The sequence below is a fragment of the Pelophylax lessonae genome (genome assembly GCF_965119305.1).
Source record: "Pelophylax lessonae genome assembly, chromosome: 3".
Lineage (NCBI taxonomy): Eukaryota > Metazoa > Chordata > Amphibia > Anura > Ranidae > Pelophylax > Pelophylax lessonae.
In genome coordinates, this window is record NC_138770.1 from 429628787 (window position 1) to 429649860 (window position 21074).

At 45.2% G+C, this 21074-nt stretch overlaps 1 protein-coding gene across 1 annotated transcript in view; it reads right to left on the reverse strand.

Moving 5' to 3' along the window:
• MED23 (mediator complex subunit 23) overlaps positions 1 to 21074 on the reverse strand; it is a 170293-nt gene that overhangs the window by 42711 nt on the left and 106508 nt on the right. Inside the window, 3 exon segments of the mRNA XM_082252280.1 lie at positions 4448 to 4664; positions 12881 to 13051; positions 13244 to 13424. Coding sequence (XP_082108406.1) covers positions 4448 to 4664; positions 12881 to 13051; positions 13244 to 13424 — 569 coding nt within the window.

A 21074-nucleotide genomic window follows, 5' to 3' on the forward strand; every position in this document is an offset into this window, starting at 1 on the left:
AAAGATTCTATTCTCAGCTTTCCCTTTTCTCCTATCTCATTCATATACGTGCAAAGTTTTGGGACTGATATTTCCTTTAACCTCCTATAATATCGGGTGGTATACCCATCCGGTCCAGGGCTTTTCCCAGTCGGATAATATTTTAGAGCTTCCCTTATCTCCTTCTGAGAGATTGGTGTACCTGGTGTTGGTAGTTTGCAATTGCTAATTTAGGTAATTTTGATTCCTTTATGTATTTTTATATCTTGTTTTCTATGCTGTTTTACTTCATCTAATTCCTCTTGACACACAGTGTATAGAGTATTATAAAAGCTTTTTTATATGTAGTTGCTTGATTTTTTGCTCTTTAATAATCTTGGTAAATATTGTCCTGGTTTATTTCCCCATTTATTTTTTTCCCTTGCAGCTCTATTGAAGCTTAGTCTAGTTTCTTCCTCCAGCAACTCCCTCAATGTATCTGTTTTTAACCACTTGCCTACTGGGCACTTAAACCCCCTTCCTGCCCAGGCCAATCCTCAGCTTTCAGCGCTGTCGCACTATGAATGACTATTGCGCGGTCATGCAACACTGTACCTAAATGAAATTTTTATCATTTTTTTTTTTAAACAAATAGAGATTTCTTTGACCGAAAATAAATATTAAAAAAAAAAGTTTTTATAATTTGTTATAAAATTTTGCAAACAGGTAATTTTTCTCCTTCATTGATGTGCGCTGATGGGGCGGCACTGATGGGCCCCGACAGGCTGCAATGATAAGGCGGCACTGGTGGGCAATGGTAGGTGGCACTGATAGGTAGCACTCATGGGCAATGATAGGCACTGGTAGGCGACACGGATTCAGCACTGATGGGGCATTGATAGGCAGCACTGGTCTGCACTGGTAGGTGGCGCTGGTGGGCACTGGTAGGTGGCACTGGGGCACAGATATCCCTCCAACAGGAGCCAGCGATTGACTTTTTCTCCTCACGCTGACAGCGTGAGGAAAAAAAAAAGAAGCTGATCTCTGGCTGCTGTTTACACCACGTGATCAGCAGTCATTGGTGGTAAGAGGCCCGGGATCGCACAGGCAGTTCATGCACGGGAGGATGTACGTGGACGCCCTCCCGGCAATTAAGGACCACACTGTAGTCGTCTTTCGGCTATAGCGCGGACGGGAAGTGGTTAATACTAGGGATTTTTGTATCCCATCCTCCATGTTCGTTTTAAGTTTCTGTTCTAACTCGAGCTTCTCTAGTATTAATCTATTTATACGTATAGTTCTTTCCGTTTTTTTTCCTGGAGCCTATTGAGATGAATATTCCTCTGATATATGCTTTATGGGCCTCCCATGTCATAGCTATAGAGATATCTGGGGTCTCGTTCTCTAGAAAATATTGTTCCAGTTCTTTTTCTATCTTTCTTCCCACTTGCTCATCCTGCAACAAATCTTTGTTTATTCTCTAGAAGTTTGTTTTTCTCTGGGACCCTGGAAGTTTTATTTCCATAGTAATTGGGGTGTGAACAGATATGGTCCTTATCCCTATTGACGTTCTAACAACTGTTTCTATCAACCTATGTTCTATCAATATATAATCTAATCTTGAGTACATAAGAGTGCGCTGGGGAATAGAAGGATTAATCCCTCTCCCCAGGATGTTGGATTTGCCAAGCATCTACCAGTTGACAATGGAAAAGCTTGTTCCTTACCATCCTGAGTTGAAGTCCTCCCATCACCCGGGCACTCGATGTACAATCCAGAGTCAGGGCCATGCAGAAGTTGAAATCCCCTATTAAAAACAAATTACCTTCAAGGTCAGCTTGTCTATTACTTTTCTCAGGTACCCTCTTGGATTTTTGTTTGGGCAGTAGAAGTTTGCCCGGGTGAAATCCATACCCTTTAGTTGTCCCTTCCAGAAAATATATCGACCCTCTGGGTCGACCAGTCTTTCCTCAAGAGAGAACCTCACATCCCTAGCTAGACCAATTGCTACCCCCTTTGCTCTTGGTTGGCAAGTCTCCATAATACCATATCGGATAGTGTTTTGAAAATATTTTCACATTTGTAAGATAAAAGTGTCTCCCCTGTAAGAATACTATACAGGCAGAGTTACATCTGAGCTCTTCTAAGACGTTGTGTCTTTTAGTTGGCTTATTTAATCCTCTGACATTATATGACAGTAATTTAAAAAAAATGAATGTGGTCTCTCCTTTCCCTCTCATCTCTTGCAATTTATTGCCCCCCTTCCCCCACCCAGCCTGAGCTGAGTGAAGGAATAGGGGCATCCTCTAAGACAGTGTTTCTCAACTCCGGTCCTCAGGGCACACTAACAGGCCAGATTTTAAGTATTACCTTGGGGTGATGCAGACTAGAATACTGCAATTACTGAGCAGCAAATTATATCACCTGTGATGCATTTGTTTTCTTGCAAACCTGGCCTGTTAGTGTGCCCTGAGGACCGGAGTTGAGAAACACTGCTCTAAGAGACCTCTGCAAGGGTTTAAAGCTGGGTTCAATAGGGATGGCAACATCAACCAATAATACAATGGAGTTGGAGCAATCTCGTTTTCCGATACCCTCCCACTTGATCTCTCCCACCTTATTCCTTGTTTCTGCATTGATTCCACTAGTGGTTTCAGTAGCCGCCTCCTTCTTAACGTGGCCTGTGATAAATCTGTGAAAATCTGTATATTTGCACCCTCATAACTTATGGATGGCTCTCTTTTCAGACTCTCCCAAATCTGGGCCTTCTCTGAATAACTGAAATTTGTGATGACATCTTTGGGAGTGTCCACTGGGATGTTTTTTAGTCTTCTGAGTCGATGTACTCTCTCAAACATTATCTGATCCGCTTCTCCTCTATCCAGTAAGGGTTAAAAATGTTCTCATTTTATTGGGTAGGTACTCCCTGAGTATCTTTTCCGGTAATCCACGTATTCTCAGGTTCTTCCTCCTACTCCTATTTTATTGATCTTCCATTTTATAAACGAGACTTCTGTGTTCCATTTTCAGCCCTTTCACCTCTTTTTAGGTCTTTAATTGTCTGTGTATAACCATCCTGTCTCTTTTCCAGGTCTTCAACTTGAGGGGTCATGTATGGCTGGCTTTAGTCTATAGTATGCACTCTGCTCCTGTTTGTCTCTCTCCTCTTAGTCTCTCCCAATTACTTCCAAGTTGTTTTGCAGTAACAGTAAACACACTCTTTCCTGTCCTGATGTTTTTCTGTCTACATGGAGTTCTCAACACTCCTCCAAGCTCATTCTGTAAGGCAGTATAAATATTAAACAATTTTTTTCATTCAACCAACAGGCTGAAAAAAGTGCCATTTGTAAGGTCAGGCACTGATGTGGATGAGAAGGACTGGTTGCACTCTCTGCTCTAATTCATCCCAAAGGTGTTCTATCGAGTTGAGGTAAGGACTGTGCAGGTCAAATTCCTCCACCCCAACCTCGCTCATGCATGTCTTTATGGACCATGTTTGTGCACTGGTGTGCAGTCATTTGGAAAAGGAATGTTTCCACAAAGTTAGGAGCATGAAGTTGTCCAAAATATCTTGGTATGCTGACGCCTTAAGAGTTCACTTCACTTGAACTAAGGGACCAAGCCCTACCCCTGAAAAACAACCCCACACCATAATTCCCCCTCCACCAAATGATTTGGACCAGAGCATAAAGCAAGGTCCATAAAGACATGGATGACATTGAGATGAATTAGAGCAGAAACTGCGAGCCAGGCCAATTTGTCCAACATCAGTGCCTGACTTCACAAATGCGCTTCTGGAAAGAAGGTCAAATGTTCCCATAGACACACTCCTAGAACCTTGTGGACAACCTTCCCAGAAGAGTTGAAGCTATTATAGCTGCAAAGGGTGGGCCAACCCAATATTGAACTCTATGGACTAAAAATGAGATGCCATTAAAGTTCATGTGGGTGTAAAGGCAGGCATCCCAATACTTTTGGTAATATAGTGTATAAAAACACCATCAAACATGGTTTAGGAATGCACTCACAGGATGTTTTTTCCTTCATTTACATTTGTCCTCCGTCGTGCAGACTATTCTTCAGTGCAGGTACGTCCAGTGAGTGCATATTTAAATAAAGATTGAGTGTTTTTTATGTATTACACAAGAAGCGGTGTCTTTCTTTTCTTCTGAGCCTATAAAGAGCCAGGAGGAATGTTGGGGACCTGGACATACAGAAAAAGGAGGAAAGGGTAGATATACCTGCATGGAAGAATAATCTTGCTGGAGTCCTGAAAACAAAAAAGATATCCTAAAAGACTATATATATATATATATATATATATATATATATATATATAGTTTATATATTGGAAACAACAATGACTGGGTTTCTCATATAGTGTTTGAAGTCTAACTTAAGGCATGCATAAGGAGGACCATTTAAAAGATGTTAAATTCTTAACATGGAAAAACCCAGTACAATAAATAAGGGAAAATAGAGAACAAACCATGAAACTTGTACAAGCCCCCGAGATGGTCAAGTAACGTTTCCAAAGATTTAGAGACAGGAAGCAGTTCCAGAAATCGATGGATGACTATGTCAAACACAGGCAAAAACCGTAGGCAGACATTGCCAAAGTAGATGGGGAGGTATTGGGGCTGAATCGGCACTGGTGGGTTAACTTGCTCTGCAAGGCCTTCAAAATACAGTTTTTCTGGGTATTTCTAGAAACCAAAAATTACAATGATCACAATTATTAGTGTATATAATAAAAATAGCAGTAGATTTTTATTCAATGAATACTGTCACATATGCTAGAAAATTTTAGGAGGCTTATTAAAGATCTGTAAAAAAAAAAAAAAAAAATCAGTTAAACCTCTTTTTTAACACTGCACAAGCAGAGTTAATTTGACATGTACTGTGCATGTAATGTATGCATTATGGGTGTAAAAAGGATCTTTAAAAAAAGTCTTATAGAAAGAATACAAGTCAAGGTTTGTTACAGGTTCCAGTTTCTCCCTACCAGGTTTTAAAAAGCCTGTGTACTATCAATAGCGTAAGCTGAAATCTACACACAAATGAGTTATTCATAAAAGCGACTATTCCCTCAGACAGCTCAGTTCAAAATTCAATATTAGAGATGGTGTCCGACTGAAGGGGAGCTAGTTTTGATGTGCACTCTCTTTGGGCAAGTTTAGTATGGTGCTCTAGGAATCTTTTGACATATATTAATCCTTCTCACGTAGGCCTCTTTCACACGGCCGCTCATTTTTTTTCCTCCGCTGCGGCACTTTTTTTTTTTTTTTTTTTTCACAGACACGGATGACACTTGTGTCATCCGATCCGTATGTCCGCATGTCATCCCATCCGTTTGCAGATGATATACGGACATAATGTAGGTCTATAGGGATTGCGGATGTCAGCGGATGACACCGCTGACATCCGATTTTGCTTCCTTTCCGTTTTTTAAAACGGAAGAAAAATAGGGTTCTGTTCCGTTCGAAAAAACGGAACAGAGCTGAAAGGACGCAAATCGGATGTCAGCGGATGGTCATCCACTGACATCCGCAATCCCATTGACATGCATGATGTCCGTATATCACCCGCAAACGGATGGGGTGATATACGGACATACGGAGCGGCCATGTGAAAGAGGCCGTAGTGTATTTTTTACATTAAAACACACTTAAAACAATCAATATTTATAAAAGCAGAGGACAAGTAAAAAAAAAAATGTTGGTGGGTAAAATGTTTTATGCTACACAATATTTGCACAACTGTTTATCAAATCTGTATTTTCAGTTTTTAAAAAAATGCAGTACAATTAATTTTATTTCACAAACACAGTACATCCTTTTTATTTAAATACTGGGATTTTTGACTTCCGTAAAATCCATTTCTCTAATTTTCCTTGAGAGACACAGCTCCTCATATTCATGACTATATGGGTTATACTGCCCCCTACAGGAGTAGGACACTAAGCAGACAAAAACCTGACTTCGCCTATGGGGTAGTGCCATGGGGTATACTCCCACTCTGCTATAGGTATTACGTTTTGTTACAAGCAGTGTCAAAAGAAAAAAAAAACAAAACAACTCCATAGAGGGGCAGGTGCTGTGTCCGTCAACGAACATCAGAGAAATTGATTTTTCGGTAAGTCAAAAATCCCATTTTCTCTTTTGTTCGTTGACAGAAACAGCTCCTCATCTTCATGACTACCATCATCTTTTGCAGCAAGATCCCAAGACATAAAACAGTACCAAAAATAAAACTGACCAAAAGCCATTACAGTATCCCACTAAAGTGAATCTGTCATTCTCAAAATTACAGCGGAGTTCCACCGGCTTTTGTGTTTATTAAAAGTCAGCAGCTACAAAAAGTGTAGCTGCTGACTTTTAATAAACATATACTCACCTGTCCCACGGTCCAGTGATGCGGCCGGGGGGAGCCTCGGCTCTCTCCAACTTCTCCCCGCCACACCGGTATGTTGTATCAAAATCCCCTACCCGTTTTTACGGGTAGGGGATTTTGATACAACTCCGGCATCTCTAGTGTAGGCACCCGGCTGTGACAGCTTGCGACTTCACAGCCGGGTGCGTGCTGGGCATGCGCAAGTCGCGCTGCACGTTCTGACTGGCCAGGCAATCTTTTGGGACCGGTGATGTGTCCCAGAAGATTGCAGGGAGGGAGAGGTGAGAAGAGAACTTCCACCTGAGCTGTCTAGGTGGCCCAAGCAGAAGTGGGAGCAGGTACCTGTCAAAACTAGGTACCCCCCCCCCAAAAAAAGACGACATGCCAAATGTATCATGTCAGGGGATCGGGACCACTTAAAAATGGATTTTTGTAAAATCTTACCGTAAAATCCTTTTCTCTTAAGCTCATTGACAGACGTAGTCCTCGTTGATTAATAACAACTCGGGTTTTGCTGCCCTCTACAGGAGTAGGACTAGACAGGAAAGAAAACGTTCTGGCCACACCCTAGGGGCAGTCCCAGAGGGTATATCCTCTCACTTCCTGCTACAGCAAATCAGTTAGGTCACAAAGCAGTGTTTAGAGAATTTAACCCAACCCAACTCAAAACAGAGGGGCGGGTACTACGTCTGTCAATGAGCTTAAGAGAAAAGGATTTTACGGTAAGATTTTACAAAAATCCATTTTTCTCTGTACCTCATTGACAGACGTAGTCCTCGTTGATTAATAACAACTCGGGACGTCCCAAAGCAGTACCACAAATGAGGGGTGGGATGACAGAAATCAAAATCCAGAAGGTCCAACCGGAGCCAACCAGAAGCATCAAGGACTCATCGAGCAAAAAGATGAGACCTAAGTGAAACACCCAACAAACCCTTGAGGTAGACCAACAGTCTCCTCAGATTGCGGCCTGCAGAACCTTGTTGCCAAAAGAGGCATCCGCCGATGCCATCACATCAACTTTATAAAATGTTGTAAAGGTATGAACCGACGATAAAGTCATCGCCTCGAAAACCTGGATCGCTGACGCCTGATGGCGGAAGACCCAGGAGACACTAGGCGCCCGAGTAGAGTGCGCCTTAACAGGGAACGGAGGCTTCCGACCCTTAATAGAATAAGCCTGTACCACCGTCTGACTGATCCATCTAGATATGGTCGCGGCAGACACAAGCAACCCCCTTCAAGGGCTATCCGTGATCACAAAAAGTGAGTCAGTCTTACGAAAACAAGTTCGTAGTAGTCAAGTGTATCCTTCTGAACCCCATCCAAGGAGTGTAATGCAACTCCCAAGGATGGCTAGTCTTAGGACACGGGGAAGGTAACACAATATTTTTATTCAGATGAAAACTCTGAAAACCACTTTAGGAAGGAAGGATGGATTCGGAAGAAGAACCACCTTATCCCTATGAACCACCAGAAATGGGGAACGACAAGATAATGCGGCCAGTTCTGACACCCTGCATGCAGAAGTAATGGCCACCAAGAAGGCCACCTTCTGGGATAATGTAAGCAAGGGAATCTCCCTAATATCTTCAAAGAGAAGTTTCTGAAGAACTGACAACACTAAATTAAGATCCCAGGCGGTAAGGGTGCACGCACTGGCGGAGCCAGATGTCGCACCCCTTGGATGAAATTCCGCACCAAGGAATGATTAGCCAAAGGTTTCTGAAAGAAGATTGCTAACGCTGAAACCTGACCCTTGATAGTGCTCAAGGACAATTTTTGCTCAACCCCTTGTTGCAGAAAGACCAAGATTCGGATCACCGAATAGGTATGTGGGGGAAATCCAAGAGATTCACACCACGCAAATATAAGACTTCCATGTGCTGGAAGTAGCTTTCCTTGCTTTAACTAGAGGTAGGAATAACTGAAGCTGACACTCCCTTGTCCTTCAGTACCTGGGTCTCAATGGCCAGGCCATTAAGCCAGCGATTGTAAAGCAAGATGGAAGATCGGTCCCTGAGACCGCAAATCCTCCCTGAGAGGAAGTCTCCAAGGAGCGTCCGCGACTAGCCTCACCAAGTCGGCGTACCAGGCTCGACGAGGTCAGTCCGGAATTTCCAGAATAACTGGAATTCCCTCCACCTCTATCCTGCGAAGAAGTTCCCGCAGTCGATTGGATCCGAATCGGGCTGCTCTAGAGCTGCTCGGTCCAGTAAATCAGACAAAATCTGATCGCTCTCAGTTCCGATACCCTATTGGTAACCTGGATACTATCGGAAGGTATGACTTCCCCTGGTTGAGCATCAGAGGCTCCCTGGTCCGCTCGCCCAACCGGATCCGATTGTCCAGGAAATCGGAATTCTGATTCCATAAGAAAAGAATCTCTTTCAGGAGAATTCGGGTATGAGACTGGGTATACGGTACTGCCTCTAAGAAGGCCACCATCCGTTCCAGCCAATTGACGGACAGCAACATCCGAATCGTTGACTGAACCTTCTGGAGTTTCTCCGCAAGGAGAAAACCTCTTGCCCAGGATGTATCCAACCTTAGGCCCAGATAGTTCAGTCTCCTGGTGGGAACCAGGGATGTGGGAAAGCGAAGAAAAACGCTGATGTCCTGCGATGATGGGGATATAAAGATAGGCATCCTAAATGTCTATGGACGCCAGGAATCCCCCTGATGCAGGGAGGCCACCACTGTTCGGATGGACTCTATTTTTCCCCAAGTCCAGAAATTGGACGCACCTTGCCCTCTTTCCTGGGCATTGTGAACAGGTTCGAATAGAACCCCTGAAACCGTTAAATGTTAGCAGGGAAGAATCGCACCGGTGGAAGTGATCGAAACTCGATCCTGTATCCTGACCGTATGACCTCGCGAACCCCTTAGTCTGGGGTTCCGGCAAGCCATGGATCCGGAAACCGGTGAAGATGTCCCCCCACTCCAGAGATGGGTAGGGGCGCATCAGGCTGTATTTTTCAGGCTTGGCTGAGCCGGACTTTTTGTTTAGCCGACCAGCGCCCTTTGAAACCCTCTGAAGGGGCTTTGGAGGGTTTCGCCTTATCGCCCGCCCTCGCGGAACGAACAACTCCTTATGAGCAGAAAGGGAAGGTCCTCGTTGGCTACGAGGTCCTCTTTAACTTAACAGTCTGTGGCAAGACAGCAGGTGGTACCGTCTATCCTTTAAAGAGGGATTCCTCAAATGGATAGCGCCTAGCCATGCGTTAGGAAATAACAGGGGTTCGTTTCAAAACGACCCCATTTGGGTAAAGGAAAATCCTTCGCCCTTGTGGTAGGCTAACAAGTACCAAAAAGGAATTTCAGTCTCAGCTACCTCTGCCGGTATAACCTCAAGACCAAAGGTTTCCCGGACGGACACAACTAGTGCATCCACCACTCTTGTGCTATGGCGGAGGCAGAAACGTTCTCCTCACTGCTGAGGAGACATTACCTGAGACAACAGCCCCATAAGAGGGACCTGCAGCTGCATTGACCAGCTCCGAATCCGTATCTGAAGTATCAGATAAACAATAGGGGTAGGCGGGGGTCGCTTCTTGACCCCAGTCCCTGACAGGCCACCTCCTCCCGGGATACCAAAGACTCCAAAACTGCCGATAATGCATTAAAAACAAGTGGGGTACTGGAGGGTCCTGCGGCCACCTTGAGGGGATCAGGTGGGGATACCTATGCGGCAGGGTCAATGATTATACAAGACACTTGCCAGCGACAAAAAATGACAAAGTAAAAAACTTTTTTTTTTTTTTTTTTGTGTCCCCCAGTCGCAACAGCGCCCCTCAGTGTTACCTGCCTTTTTGGACCCCACAGAGAGAGAGAGAGAGAGAGAGACACCCCAAGGCTCATCCCTGATGCACAGAAGTTTTCATCGGCTTGCTCAGTGCTGTCCTGTTACAGACAGGAAGTCTTTGGCCCTATTTCCTGGGTAAAGGAGGCGGCTCCGCCCCTTAACACGCCTACCGGCGACTCCCCCTGGCTCCATGAGGTGTTTGGTCACCTCAAATATGGCCGCCCCCATGTTGGAGACACGAGGCTACGCCAATATGGCAGCCTCGTGTGCTCTGCAAGAAAATGGCGGTGGCCTGTTAGGATAGCGGCGGCTTAGCAGCGGCCTGCGGGGTGCTGTATACGGCCTAGCGGCCTCCCAAACTTCACCCTGGACGGTGATCAGCCTGGACGGCGGTACCGGACTCTGGTGGGCCGCATGCGGTCCGTGCCTGCCCTTGCTGGAGGAATGCGATCTGGACTGCAGTTATACATGCATAGACATCGCCCTGTGAACACCTTTGACAGGTAGGATACCTTATGCTACCACCGTAATATTCTAGTACTGCCACTGACTTCAGTCATCTTTACAGTTTTGAAATGACATTATATTGTCAGCTCCCAAACCAAGCCTCCTGGTTACTTGTTCACAAAAATCGCACTCAAATAGGGGGATCTGTGACACGTTATAGGATAGAGGGGAGACCCATCCTTACCATTTCAGAGAGGGGCATGCGTTCACCACAAAACCAGTCAGGGGGAAAAGGGGGAACATACTACTCACCATACCGGAACCAGGCGGGCGCCAACTCCTGACAGTACCCCTCTCCACCGGGGTGGGAGGGCTGTCGACCAATACGGACGCCGTGACTCATGGTCATTGGCGTTTCAGCGAGACGTTTAACTCGCAGGGTCAGTCCCCGTCCAGTGGGACTATGTCGCGGCCGACCCAGCGTGGAGCTATGGCCTGCACGCGCTCGTAGGCTGAACTGGGGTGACCACTGGATATCAACATCCAGCCCGTCGCCCAGTTCCAGCTTTCTAGCTTGAAGATCTCACAGGAACACTGGAGAAAAAAAGCGGTCTAAAAATCTTCTAAGAAAAAAATCCTGCCAGGACCGAAGATCCCAGCAAGGTATCTAGGTCCTTACTCCTAACTAGACAGAAAAAAACTGATTTGCTGTAGCAGGAAGTGAGAGGATATACCCTCTGGGACTGCCCCTAGGGTGTGGCCAGAACGTTTTCTTTCCTGTCTAGTCCTACTCCTGTAGAGGGCAGCATAACCCGAGTTGTTATTAATCAACGAGGACTACGTCTGTCAATGAGCGACAGAGAAAGCAAAGTTCCACTTTTGAGTGGAACGCCGCTTTAAGGCAGCATTTCATTATAGTCCCTCTGCACTAGTTTTGTCTCAGTCTCCCCACCAATACTTGTTTATCTTGCCAGTGAAGTCCACCTCACAATGATTGAATTCAGGAGCAGTGCAGCATCGTTGCCATCCCCATCAAAGCAAAGCCGTGTGGTCACACTCATGTAAGCTGTGCCTGCATGCACTACAGTTGAAGAAAAAGGTTACAGGGGCATGGATATCAGAATGGTCACTGCTGATTTACAAACCTGTAGCTTATCAATCAGCACCTGGCCACACCTAGCCCTGCCCACTGCTTTCTGAATTGTCAGCACAGCCTCAGTTGCTGAATTATCCCACTGCAGGCTGATGGGACCATGTGAAGAACAAATAAATGAGTTGGCTAAGTCAGGAAAAGTAAAGAAAGGTTTGTTATTTTTTTTTTTTTTTAAGGCTTGTGCATCACATAGTAACTGTCAGGCTTGCAACAGTAAATGTTTTGCTAGTTCCATAGATAGTTGGTATACAAAGCAGCCCCCAATTGCTGTTGGCTGGAGGGGATGCTGTGAATGGGTGGAGAGAATAGTAGTTCTGCTACAATTACAAGGGAACCATGGGTCTTTGCGGCCTGCAGGAGTGAGGGGAACAAGACACAACAACATAAACCATAGCTCACAGGTAGAGTGCAGACTACAGGCAACCATTTTTTTTTTTTTTTTTTTTTTTTTAATAAAACAAGCAGCTAGAACTTTATCAGGCCATCAGGTACCCATTTTACTGAAATAATTGAAAACCTATTTCATTGTACATTCATTTATATTAAATGGGACTCACTACTTTTCTCTTTGCCAAAGAAAACATAGCACATACTAATCAGTTATTCATATTTCACACAACATAATGCATTAAATATTTGCACGCCTAATTTCACAGGCATTACATAAGACGCAATTAAAGCACGAGATGACTTTATTGTACTATATGTAAAAAAAAAAAAACTGCATATAGCCCTTATCAGACTAATAACAGAAAAGCTTCTTCATCACAAATTCTAGGAAACAAAAATGATGCAGTAAAAAAAAATAAAAATAACAATCTAGTGTAAGCTTCACAGCGTGCGATCAAACATGACATGTTATAAAGTACACAGCTAGAGCAAATAATAGCAGCTTGTGAGTAACTCCCTAGGAAGAGGGATTCAGGCCATCATTATAACAGGATGTAGTAGCAGCCAATTTTGGATTCTGTAAAAGCAAAGTATGGACCTTTTTGATTTGAACCGATTAATGTTAAATGATAAAATCACACTAAATTCAACTGTGATTACAGCACAGAACTTGTTTTCGGATTCTTAGACATTTCATGGAAGATGTAACATTGCAGTTGCTCGACGTACGGTACCTTATGGTAATTCATGTGCTTGTTATGCCAGTCGTTCTGCAGCCAGTGCTCTGGGGAATTCTCCTTCACAAAGTCGCTCACTCTATTTCTGAAGTCATTTGGTTTCAGAAGAAGTAACTGAATAATGAAATAGCACACCTGTGCTTCATTTCCTTCATGGCTTCTCATGGCCTATAGATAGAAACATCTGTCACTTACTAACACTTCATTGGAAGTTAAGCATGCTGAGGTTTCTCAAGCCATTTAACAGGATGAATATGAAAGAAATATATCTTAGGCAAACTTGTAACTAATCCCCAAATAAAAGCATAATTCTCTACATTAACCCTTTGAAATAGTGACCTAGAAAACATAAATCCTTACCAAACAGAGGATCAGTCTGTCAAGAGTGACAATGTTGTATTTCCACACCATGTCGTTCAGCATTTCAATACATTTATTAAGCTGTTGCCCTCCTGCTGAAGTAGAAAACTCGTATACCAGGAAATCCGCAAATGTCCGCACATGAGCAACAAGAGCCCTGGCACCAATTCTCTCCAAAACCCTAGAAAGAAAATAATTGTTTTTACCACTTTTACACTAGCAAAATTACAGTGGATTTTTGAACTTTTAAGTCTACAGTCCGCATTTACTGCTATGGGAACGGAAAGCTGTATAATGCCTAAAACACAGGTTTAAAGCAGTTCTACCCCCCCCCCCCCCACAGAAAAAGTATACTGTAGCTGACTTTAAATATTAGGACAACTACCTGTCCTGGAATCCAACGATGTCGGCACCCCAGCCAATGTTTGCATCAGCTCACGGATATTGCCGCCACAATAGCCTGTAAGGCAAACCTGCAGTGAGGCCTTGCGGCTTCACAGGCGATTCCCTACGGCACTTTCAGAATGGCTTGGCAGCGGGAAAAAAGGAGGGGTGCCGAATTTCTGATGGACCTCGCCATGGCGAGGTCCAACAGAAGTTGGGACGGGTACCTTTCTAAAACAGGTACCCGCTCACCCCTTCCCCCAGAAGGTGCCAAATATGGCACTGGAGAGGGGAGGAGACAGATAAGTGGAGCTTCCACTTTTGGGTGGAACTCCCGTTTTACCATCTGAACCTTATTTAGGTCTCATTTAGATGGGTGCCAACACCCATAGCCCATGAATGAGCTCCTAGTTTTTGCGTCTCTAGGTACCAGGTGCTGCCTGCAGGCAGCCCATTCATGTCAGTTGGGAAGCATCAGCTGCTGGTCCTAATTAGACAGCCATGCACGTGAGCGGACCCGGACACAGGCCGTGTGCATTTGAGGGAGCTTACCTGCAGGGCTGTCACCTGGGATGAGAGGCTGAGTCTTTGCAGTTGCTGTGTCTCAATAGGCATGAAAGGGCTGCTTGTACACAGCACCTGGAGTCTAGAGATGGATCCATAGGCTAAAGGCCCATACGCATGATTATAAAATTGTACTAAAAAATACCGCTTTAGAATCGATCGTATGATTGCCTGATCGCTAGTACGCAGCTTTCGTCTGATATATTCTGAAGGGACAAACATGAAAATTTTTCTCGTACAATTGTCATTTAATCAGTACAGTTTTGTCCCAAAATACAATACATTACATCACTTCCGAATGTTTTATACTGTCGAACTTTTGTAACCCATACTCATTTTCGACGTGGAGACGAGCTAGCATTCAGAAAACAAAAATAAAAAAAAATGGTAACTTGTCAAATAATCTCATCATGTGTACTAGGCTTTAGGGCGTCAAGCACCTGTCTGAAAGAGGCCCAAGTATAGATTCACACTAGATGTGGTGCAAATTCACAGCGAATTCGCTGCAGATTTGGCACCACATCTAAATCGCAACCCATCTATGCAACCCGATTGCGCAGTGTATGTTAACCACTTGCCGACTGCCGTACGACTATTTACTGCGGCAGTCAGCCCCGTACAGGAAAAATGACGTAGTACTACGTCGCTAGCCTGAGAGCCTCTAGGGGGCGAGCGCGCGCCGCCGGAGGCGCGCTCCCGTCCCCGCTCGTTCCCTAACAAGTCTGCGCGTGTGACCGACTGACCCGATGTCCGCCGGTCACACGCGATCTCCACGTGGAGAGGGAGAAAGGCAGGCGGCTAATGTAAACAAAGCCGCCTGTCATTCTCCCTGATCTAACTGCAGAGATCATACGATCCTGCTATGTAGGATCATATGTCTCTGTGGTTACATCACTAGCCACACCCCTTTACAGTTAGAAGCACGCCCCTAGGGACACACTTAACCCCTGCATCACCAATAAAGTTAACCCCTTCCCTGCCAGTGTCATTTTTACAGTAACAGTGCATATGTATAGCACTGATTACTGTAGTAATGTCACTGGTACCCTCAAAAGTGTCAAAAATGTCAGTCAATGGTCCGATCTGTCCGCCGCAATGTCGCAGTCCCGAGAAAAAAAAAAATAAAAAATCGCAGATCGCCACCATTACTCGTTAAAAAAAAACACCAAAAATGACAGAAATCTTTCACTTCGTTAGTAAACGCAGTACCTTTTACGCAAACCAATCAAAATACGCTTATTGCAATTTTTTTACCAAACATATGTAGCAAAAAAAAATTGGCCTAAAATGTTAAAAAAGTTTGATTTTTACATTTTTTTGGGGGAATTTCATATAAAAAAAAAATGTGAAAAATATTTTTTCAAAATCGTCGCTCTTTTTTGTTTATAGCGCAAAAAGTAAAAATCGCACAGGTGATCAAATACCACCAAAAGAGCGCTCTGTTTGTGGGAAAAAGAGGACGTCAATCTCATTTGGGTACAGCATCGCACGACCGTGCAATTATCCGTTAAATTCACGCAGTGCCGACTCGCAAAATAGGGCCTGGTCAGGAAGGGGGTAAAATCTTCCGGGGTTTAAGTGGTTAAAATGTTCATTACCCCACAAAAGGAAAAAGGATCCTGTTCCCTTAAAGCATGTTATACAGCACACAGTGCTTGTGCTGTGTAATTTGGCCCACCTTATAACCAAAAAAAAAAAAAAAATGGCTTATCCTGCCAGTTTATACCCTCCCGTCCTGGCACTGTGGTCAGTTTACGTGCCTTTGTCATCTGCAGCTCTGTCCTCTTCTCTTCTCCTCCCTCCCTGTCTGCTTCTGTGTCAGAGCCCACCCCCTCCCCTGCTGCTGCTTTTAAAACTTTTATTTTCTTATATAATCCTCTGTGTAATCTGATGCTCCTTTCACTGCGTCTTTTTTAAAAAAAACGCCGCCTTTACCGTATTTCAGACTGGCTCCCGACGACCACGTGACCAGCCGACTCTCTCTCTTCTGTCCTCCTCTCCCCTCACGTCAGCAAAGGAATCTCAGCCCCACCCCCCGCATCGGTCAGACATGGAGAGGAGATTGCTGTCCACGTGATCACCGGTAAAGGCGGCATTTTTTTTTTTTTTTTTTTATAAAACACAGTGACAGGAGCACTTGTTATCAGGGTACACAGAGGATTATATAAAATTGTATACATGGGTTAACAACCACTTTAAGTTAACGACACGCTGCAATCGGTTTTCAGAATCAAATCGCATGGGTGATCCGATTCTGGTGTGGACAAAAAAAAAAAAAAAGGGTCCTGCGCCAGTTTGGTGCAAATGCGGTGTGATTTGAGCCATACAAATCCATTGCTCACATCGCACCACAGAGACACCGGATGTAATTCACACAGGAACGTGCTCCAATTCCAGTGGGATTACATGCACTGCCTTGTGCCGCAGCAGTGTGAACCCAGGCTCAATCAGCTTGCAATACAAACATCCTAGAGCATAGGTCTGCATGTTGGGATTATGCTATTGATTATACAATCACTGATCTACAATTATTTCGTACAATACATGCTCCCAGGGATGAGGCGTCATATTGCCTAAAGCATGGTCTCTCTCATAACAGATATGCTTGTGTGTAACTGTGCGCCCACCCTCCCCCAATGCTGGTCTGTTTGTAGTGGCTGGAGATCACAGCTGCAGAAAAAAAATCCCAGACCTGGACCGTAGAATTTATCAGCTTATATTTAAGAAGACTATGGAATAAGTTCAAATGCTCTAGCCTTCCTGCATAGGGAAGGTAATTAAAACAAAAATATTTCTTTATTAGCTATACAAGATAGACTCTTTGAAACAGCAGTGCATCTCGGTTATGTTGTTAACACAGAACAACGGTATGAACATAATTACCTATAATTTGCAGCACAGTGAACAAAGGCAATTAATGAAAACAGTATAACAAAAAGAAACAACCCAATGTTAGGTAGTTGTTGAAAAGAATTCTGGCTACACCCATGGGCAGTCCCAGGGGATATACTCCCTCTCTCTGCTATAGCCACTCAATTTTTTGTAAAAGCAGTTGCAGGAGATTTATAACTCCACAGAGGGGTGGGTGGTGTGTCCGACAATGAACATCAGAGAATGGATTTGTCAAAAATCCAATTTTCTCTTTCTTTTGGATAAACTGTAGCCCCTGGTCTGCCAACTTGGCAAAGGCAGAGGGGAGCTGTTCCATCCTCCAGGTCACGTTGTAGTAGTTTAGCCCACTCGGTCAGAGTTTGCAACACTAGGGCAATAGTGAATACATAGTGCGGGCCACAGTCTCTGCCTTCCGGTCAGCTGGATCCTTAAAGCCCTGGGACTCTTCAACCCGGAACCATGGTTGCCTTGTTTAATCTGGAAACTGGAGGTGCCACCACCGGTGGCATAGTCCACTTCTTAGGAAGGGACTCCTCATAGGGGTAACGTCTAGTAAATCCCTTAGGGACCCCACGGGGACGCTTTGGTCCTCCCTACTCTTTAGCGACAATTCTGTCAAAATAGGCAGGGAAAGGATACACAACTTTGCTGCTTTGGATGGCTTGTGAGTGTCAAAGGGCACCTGCTCCTCCGTCGCTGCGTACTCCATCTTTGGGGTCTCACGCACAGATACAAATAGTGCATCCACCAGCACCTTTTTGTGTGCAGTTGCATACGTAGAGGAATCATCCTCACTATCAGAGGATTCCAGGCGCGTGGTTGACCCAGGTCCGCGGCAGCTGAATCAGATTCAGGATTTGATGAGACAGATGAAGCAGGGGAAGGCAGAGGGCGCTTTTTGCTAGCCAGTCCCCGCAAGCCACCTCCACCTGGGACACAAGGGACTCTAGGACCGCCGTTAGTGCATGAATGGATGGTTGGGCCCCGGAAGGACTCCGCAGCCTCAGAGAGGGGATAAGGAGGGGAAATGTGTTCCAAAGACTCCATGAGTCACCAGGGGGACCCCACACAAAGTGTAAAACTGCTAGGGGACAACCTCCACCACGCTGGCAGCACCACCTGGTCGCCAGGCACAAAGCGATCCTCAGCAGAGAGGGAGAGGTCCCCACCAGACTCACCACCCACAGAAAAAGCCACCTGCATCCACCAGGAGAATCTGCACTACACGTGCAGTGATGAAGAAGTAAAATGATCCAAGAGTCAGCACCAGGTGATGAGCAGGGGCTTCAACCGACAAAATCGCTACACTGTCATGACCACCGCTATTTCCAATGGCAAACCAGAAAATGGCCACCGGACTAAACAAACATGGCCACCATGCATAGAAACATAGAAACACACAGGCTACAACAAAATGGCAGCCCCGTGAGACCAGGCCTCAAGGACAGATCGAGGCAGGACGGGGGGCCCTGGCAGGAGCCTGCGGGAAGGAGGGAAACCCAGGGGTCCAACCATCCCAAGGAGGGGCCCACATCCACCCCAAAACCCTCCAGGGAGAGAGAGGGCACAGCTACCCACCATACAAGGAACCAGGCGGGCACTACTCCAGACAGAACCCCTCACCATTGAAATGGGGGGGGGGGCTGTCGGCCAGGGGGAATGCTGTGATTTGAGCTGAGACCCAGTCATTTAACTCGCAGGCCAGCCCCTGTCCAGACGGGCTATGTCAAGGCTGACCTAGCACGGAGCTGAGGTCTGTGCATGCTGGCCAGACTGGGGTGACCACTGGATCTAGATTATCCAGCCCGTCGCCCAGTGCAGCAGTTGATTGTAGATCTCACAGGAAAAAATCCAGAATTTTTTTTTTTTTGCCAGGACCAAAGATCCCAGCAAGGAAATTGGTCCTTCCTTCTGATTAGGCAGAAAAAAAACTGGGTGGCTATAGCAGAGAGAGGGAGTATACCCCCTGGGACTGCGCATGGGCATAGCCAGAATTCTTTTCTGCCTAGTGTCCTACTCCTGTAGAGGCAGTATAACCCAATAGTTATGAATTTCAGGAGCGGTGTCCGTTAATGAACAAAAGAGAAAAACTGGATTTTTGTCTTACCTGTAGGAGTAGGTAAAGTATAGGACAGCATTCTGAACATGGGGTTATGCTTCTGCCTTTAGGAGATTGGACACTGGCAAAACAAAGCTGTAATGATTGCCCAGTATAACCCTCCTACTTCCAGCAAGCCTCAGTTTGTATTAAACAATAAAAGGAGTGGATCATAAGGGAAGGAACCTGTGTTGTGCCATGTCATGAAAAGGATTTTACACAGAAGACAAAAATCCTATGTTGTTAATTGTACATTAGAGGACCCAGTACAGTATACAGAATATAAGGATATCCAAAAGCAATCTTACTGAGGGGTGGGTAACACAGCAACAAAGGCTAACAGCCCACATAAAAAATCACCAGATTAAAAGAGGTGGCTCAGTAGATACTACAGGGCAGCCTGAAGACCTTTACAACCAAAATCAGCATCAGCAGAGGCCTGAATGCCCACCTGGTAAAAATTAAAGGTATTAACAGAAGACCAGGTGGCAGTCTTGCAATCTGAGAAAGAGGAGCTGAAAACTCATAATTTAGGGTCCTTTCACACGGGCGTTCCACCCCGGCAGACCTGGGGGATAGATTGATCCCCATTGAGCAGGCGGAGAGGTCCGTCTCTGCTCACTGTGCAGACACAGACCTGTCAGAGCCCTGCTCTCCTCTATGGGGAGATCGAAGAAAATCGATCTCCCATCCTCTAGACCAGTGGTTCTCAACTCCGGTCCTCAGGACCCACTAACAGGCCAGGTTTGCAAGATAAATGAAATACATCACCGCTGATATAGTCTGCTGCTCAGTGATTGCAGTATTCTAGTCTGCATCTCCCCAAAGGAATACTTAAAATCGGCCCGGTTAGTGGGTCCTGAGGACAGAAGAACCATTGCTCTAGACAGATGGAAAAAAGGGTTACCATCTGTCTGGATTTCACAGACAGGATTGGATCGGATCAGTTCATATAGCAGTAGGTGTCAGCGGACATGTCACCGCTGACATCCGCTGCCCTATAGGAGTGAATAGAGCGTCCAATCAGGTCCACCTGAAAAACTGACAAGTGGACCATATCGAAAAGCCTGTGTGAAAGGGGTCCTAAAGAAGTCCAAACTGATCAGTGAAATGAGACGTAGGATTTCCTTTACAGGGACCTGCAGGAACAACAAGAAAGAGTCAGACTGTCAATAAGGGGCTGTGGTCAAGAGGTAGACTTGAATAGTGGTACTGCATTCAAACAACAGATGGAGATCTCGCTAGGATGTTTCTGAGCAGGAGAGAGGGACAAACAACCTTGTCTTTGTGTAGTAAAAGAAAGGGTTCATTACAGGTTGTGGCTGACAACTCTGAGACACGTCTCAAAGTGACAGCAATGAGAAACACAACTTACAATTAAGGGCATCACAGGAATATCCCCAACTGGCTCAGGTTTCTGAGAACCGAAAGAACCAATTTGAGAGCCTGTGGAGTAACAAGAGAATGCAAGGAAGGGTTAATAAGATCAACCCCCTGTACAAATGCCTTCAACAAGGTGTGAGAGGTAAGCAGTCTCTAGAAAAGGACCATCAAGGTGGAATTTTGCCCCTTGATTGTACTCAAGGCCAAGCACTGACCCAGACCAGACTGGAGAAGAGATAGGGATTTGACCCACTGGAGTAGCTCTTGGGACAGAATTTCCTGACCTCACACAAAGCGAAAACTGGATTTTGACTTGCGGTAAAATCCTTTTCTCTGAAGTTCATTGACAGACCCAGCTCCATATTCTTCTTAACCATTAGGTTATGCTGCCCTCTACAGGAGTAGGACACTAGGCAGGAAAAACTTTACCACGCCTATGGGGCAGTCCTTGAAGGCTTACACACACTCATTCTGCTATAGTATTCAGTTTTTGTTGCAAGCAGTGTCAGA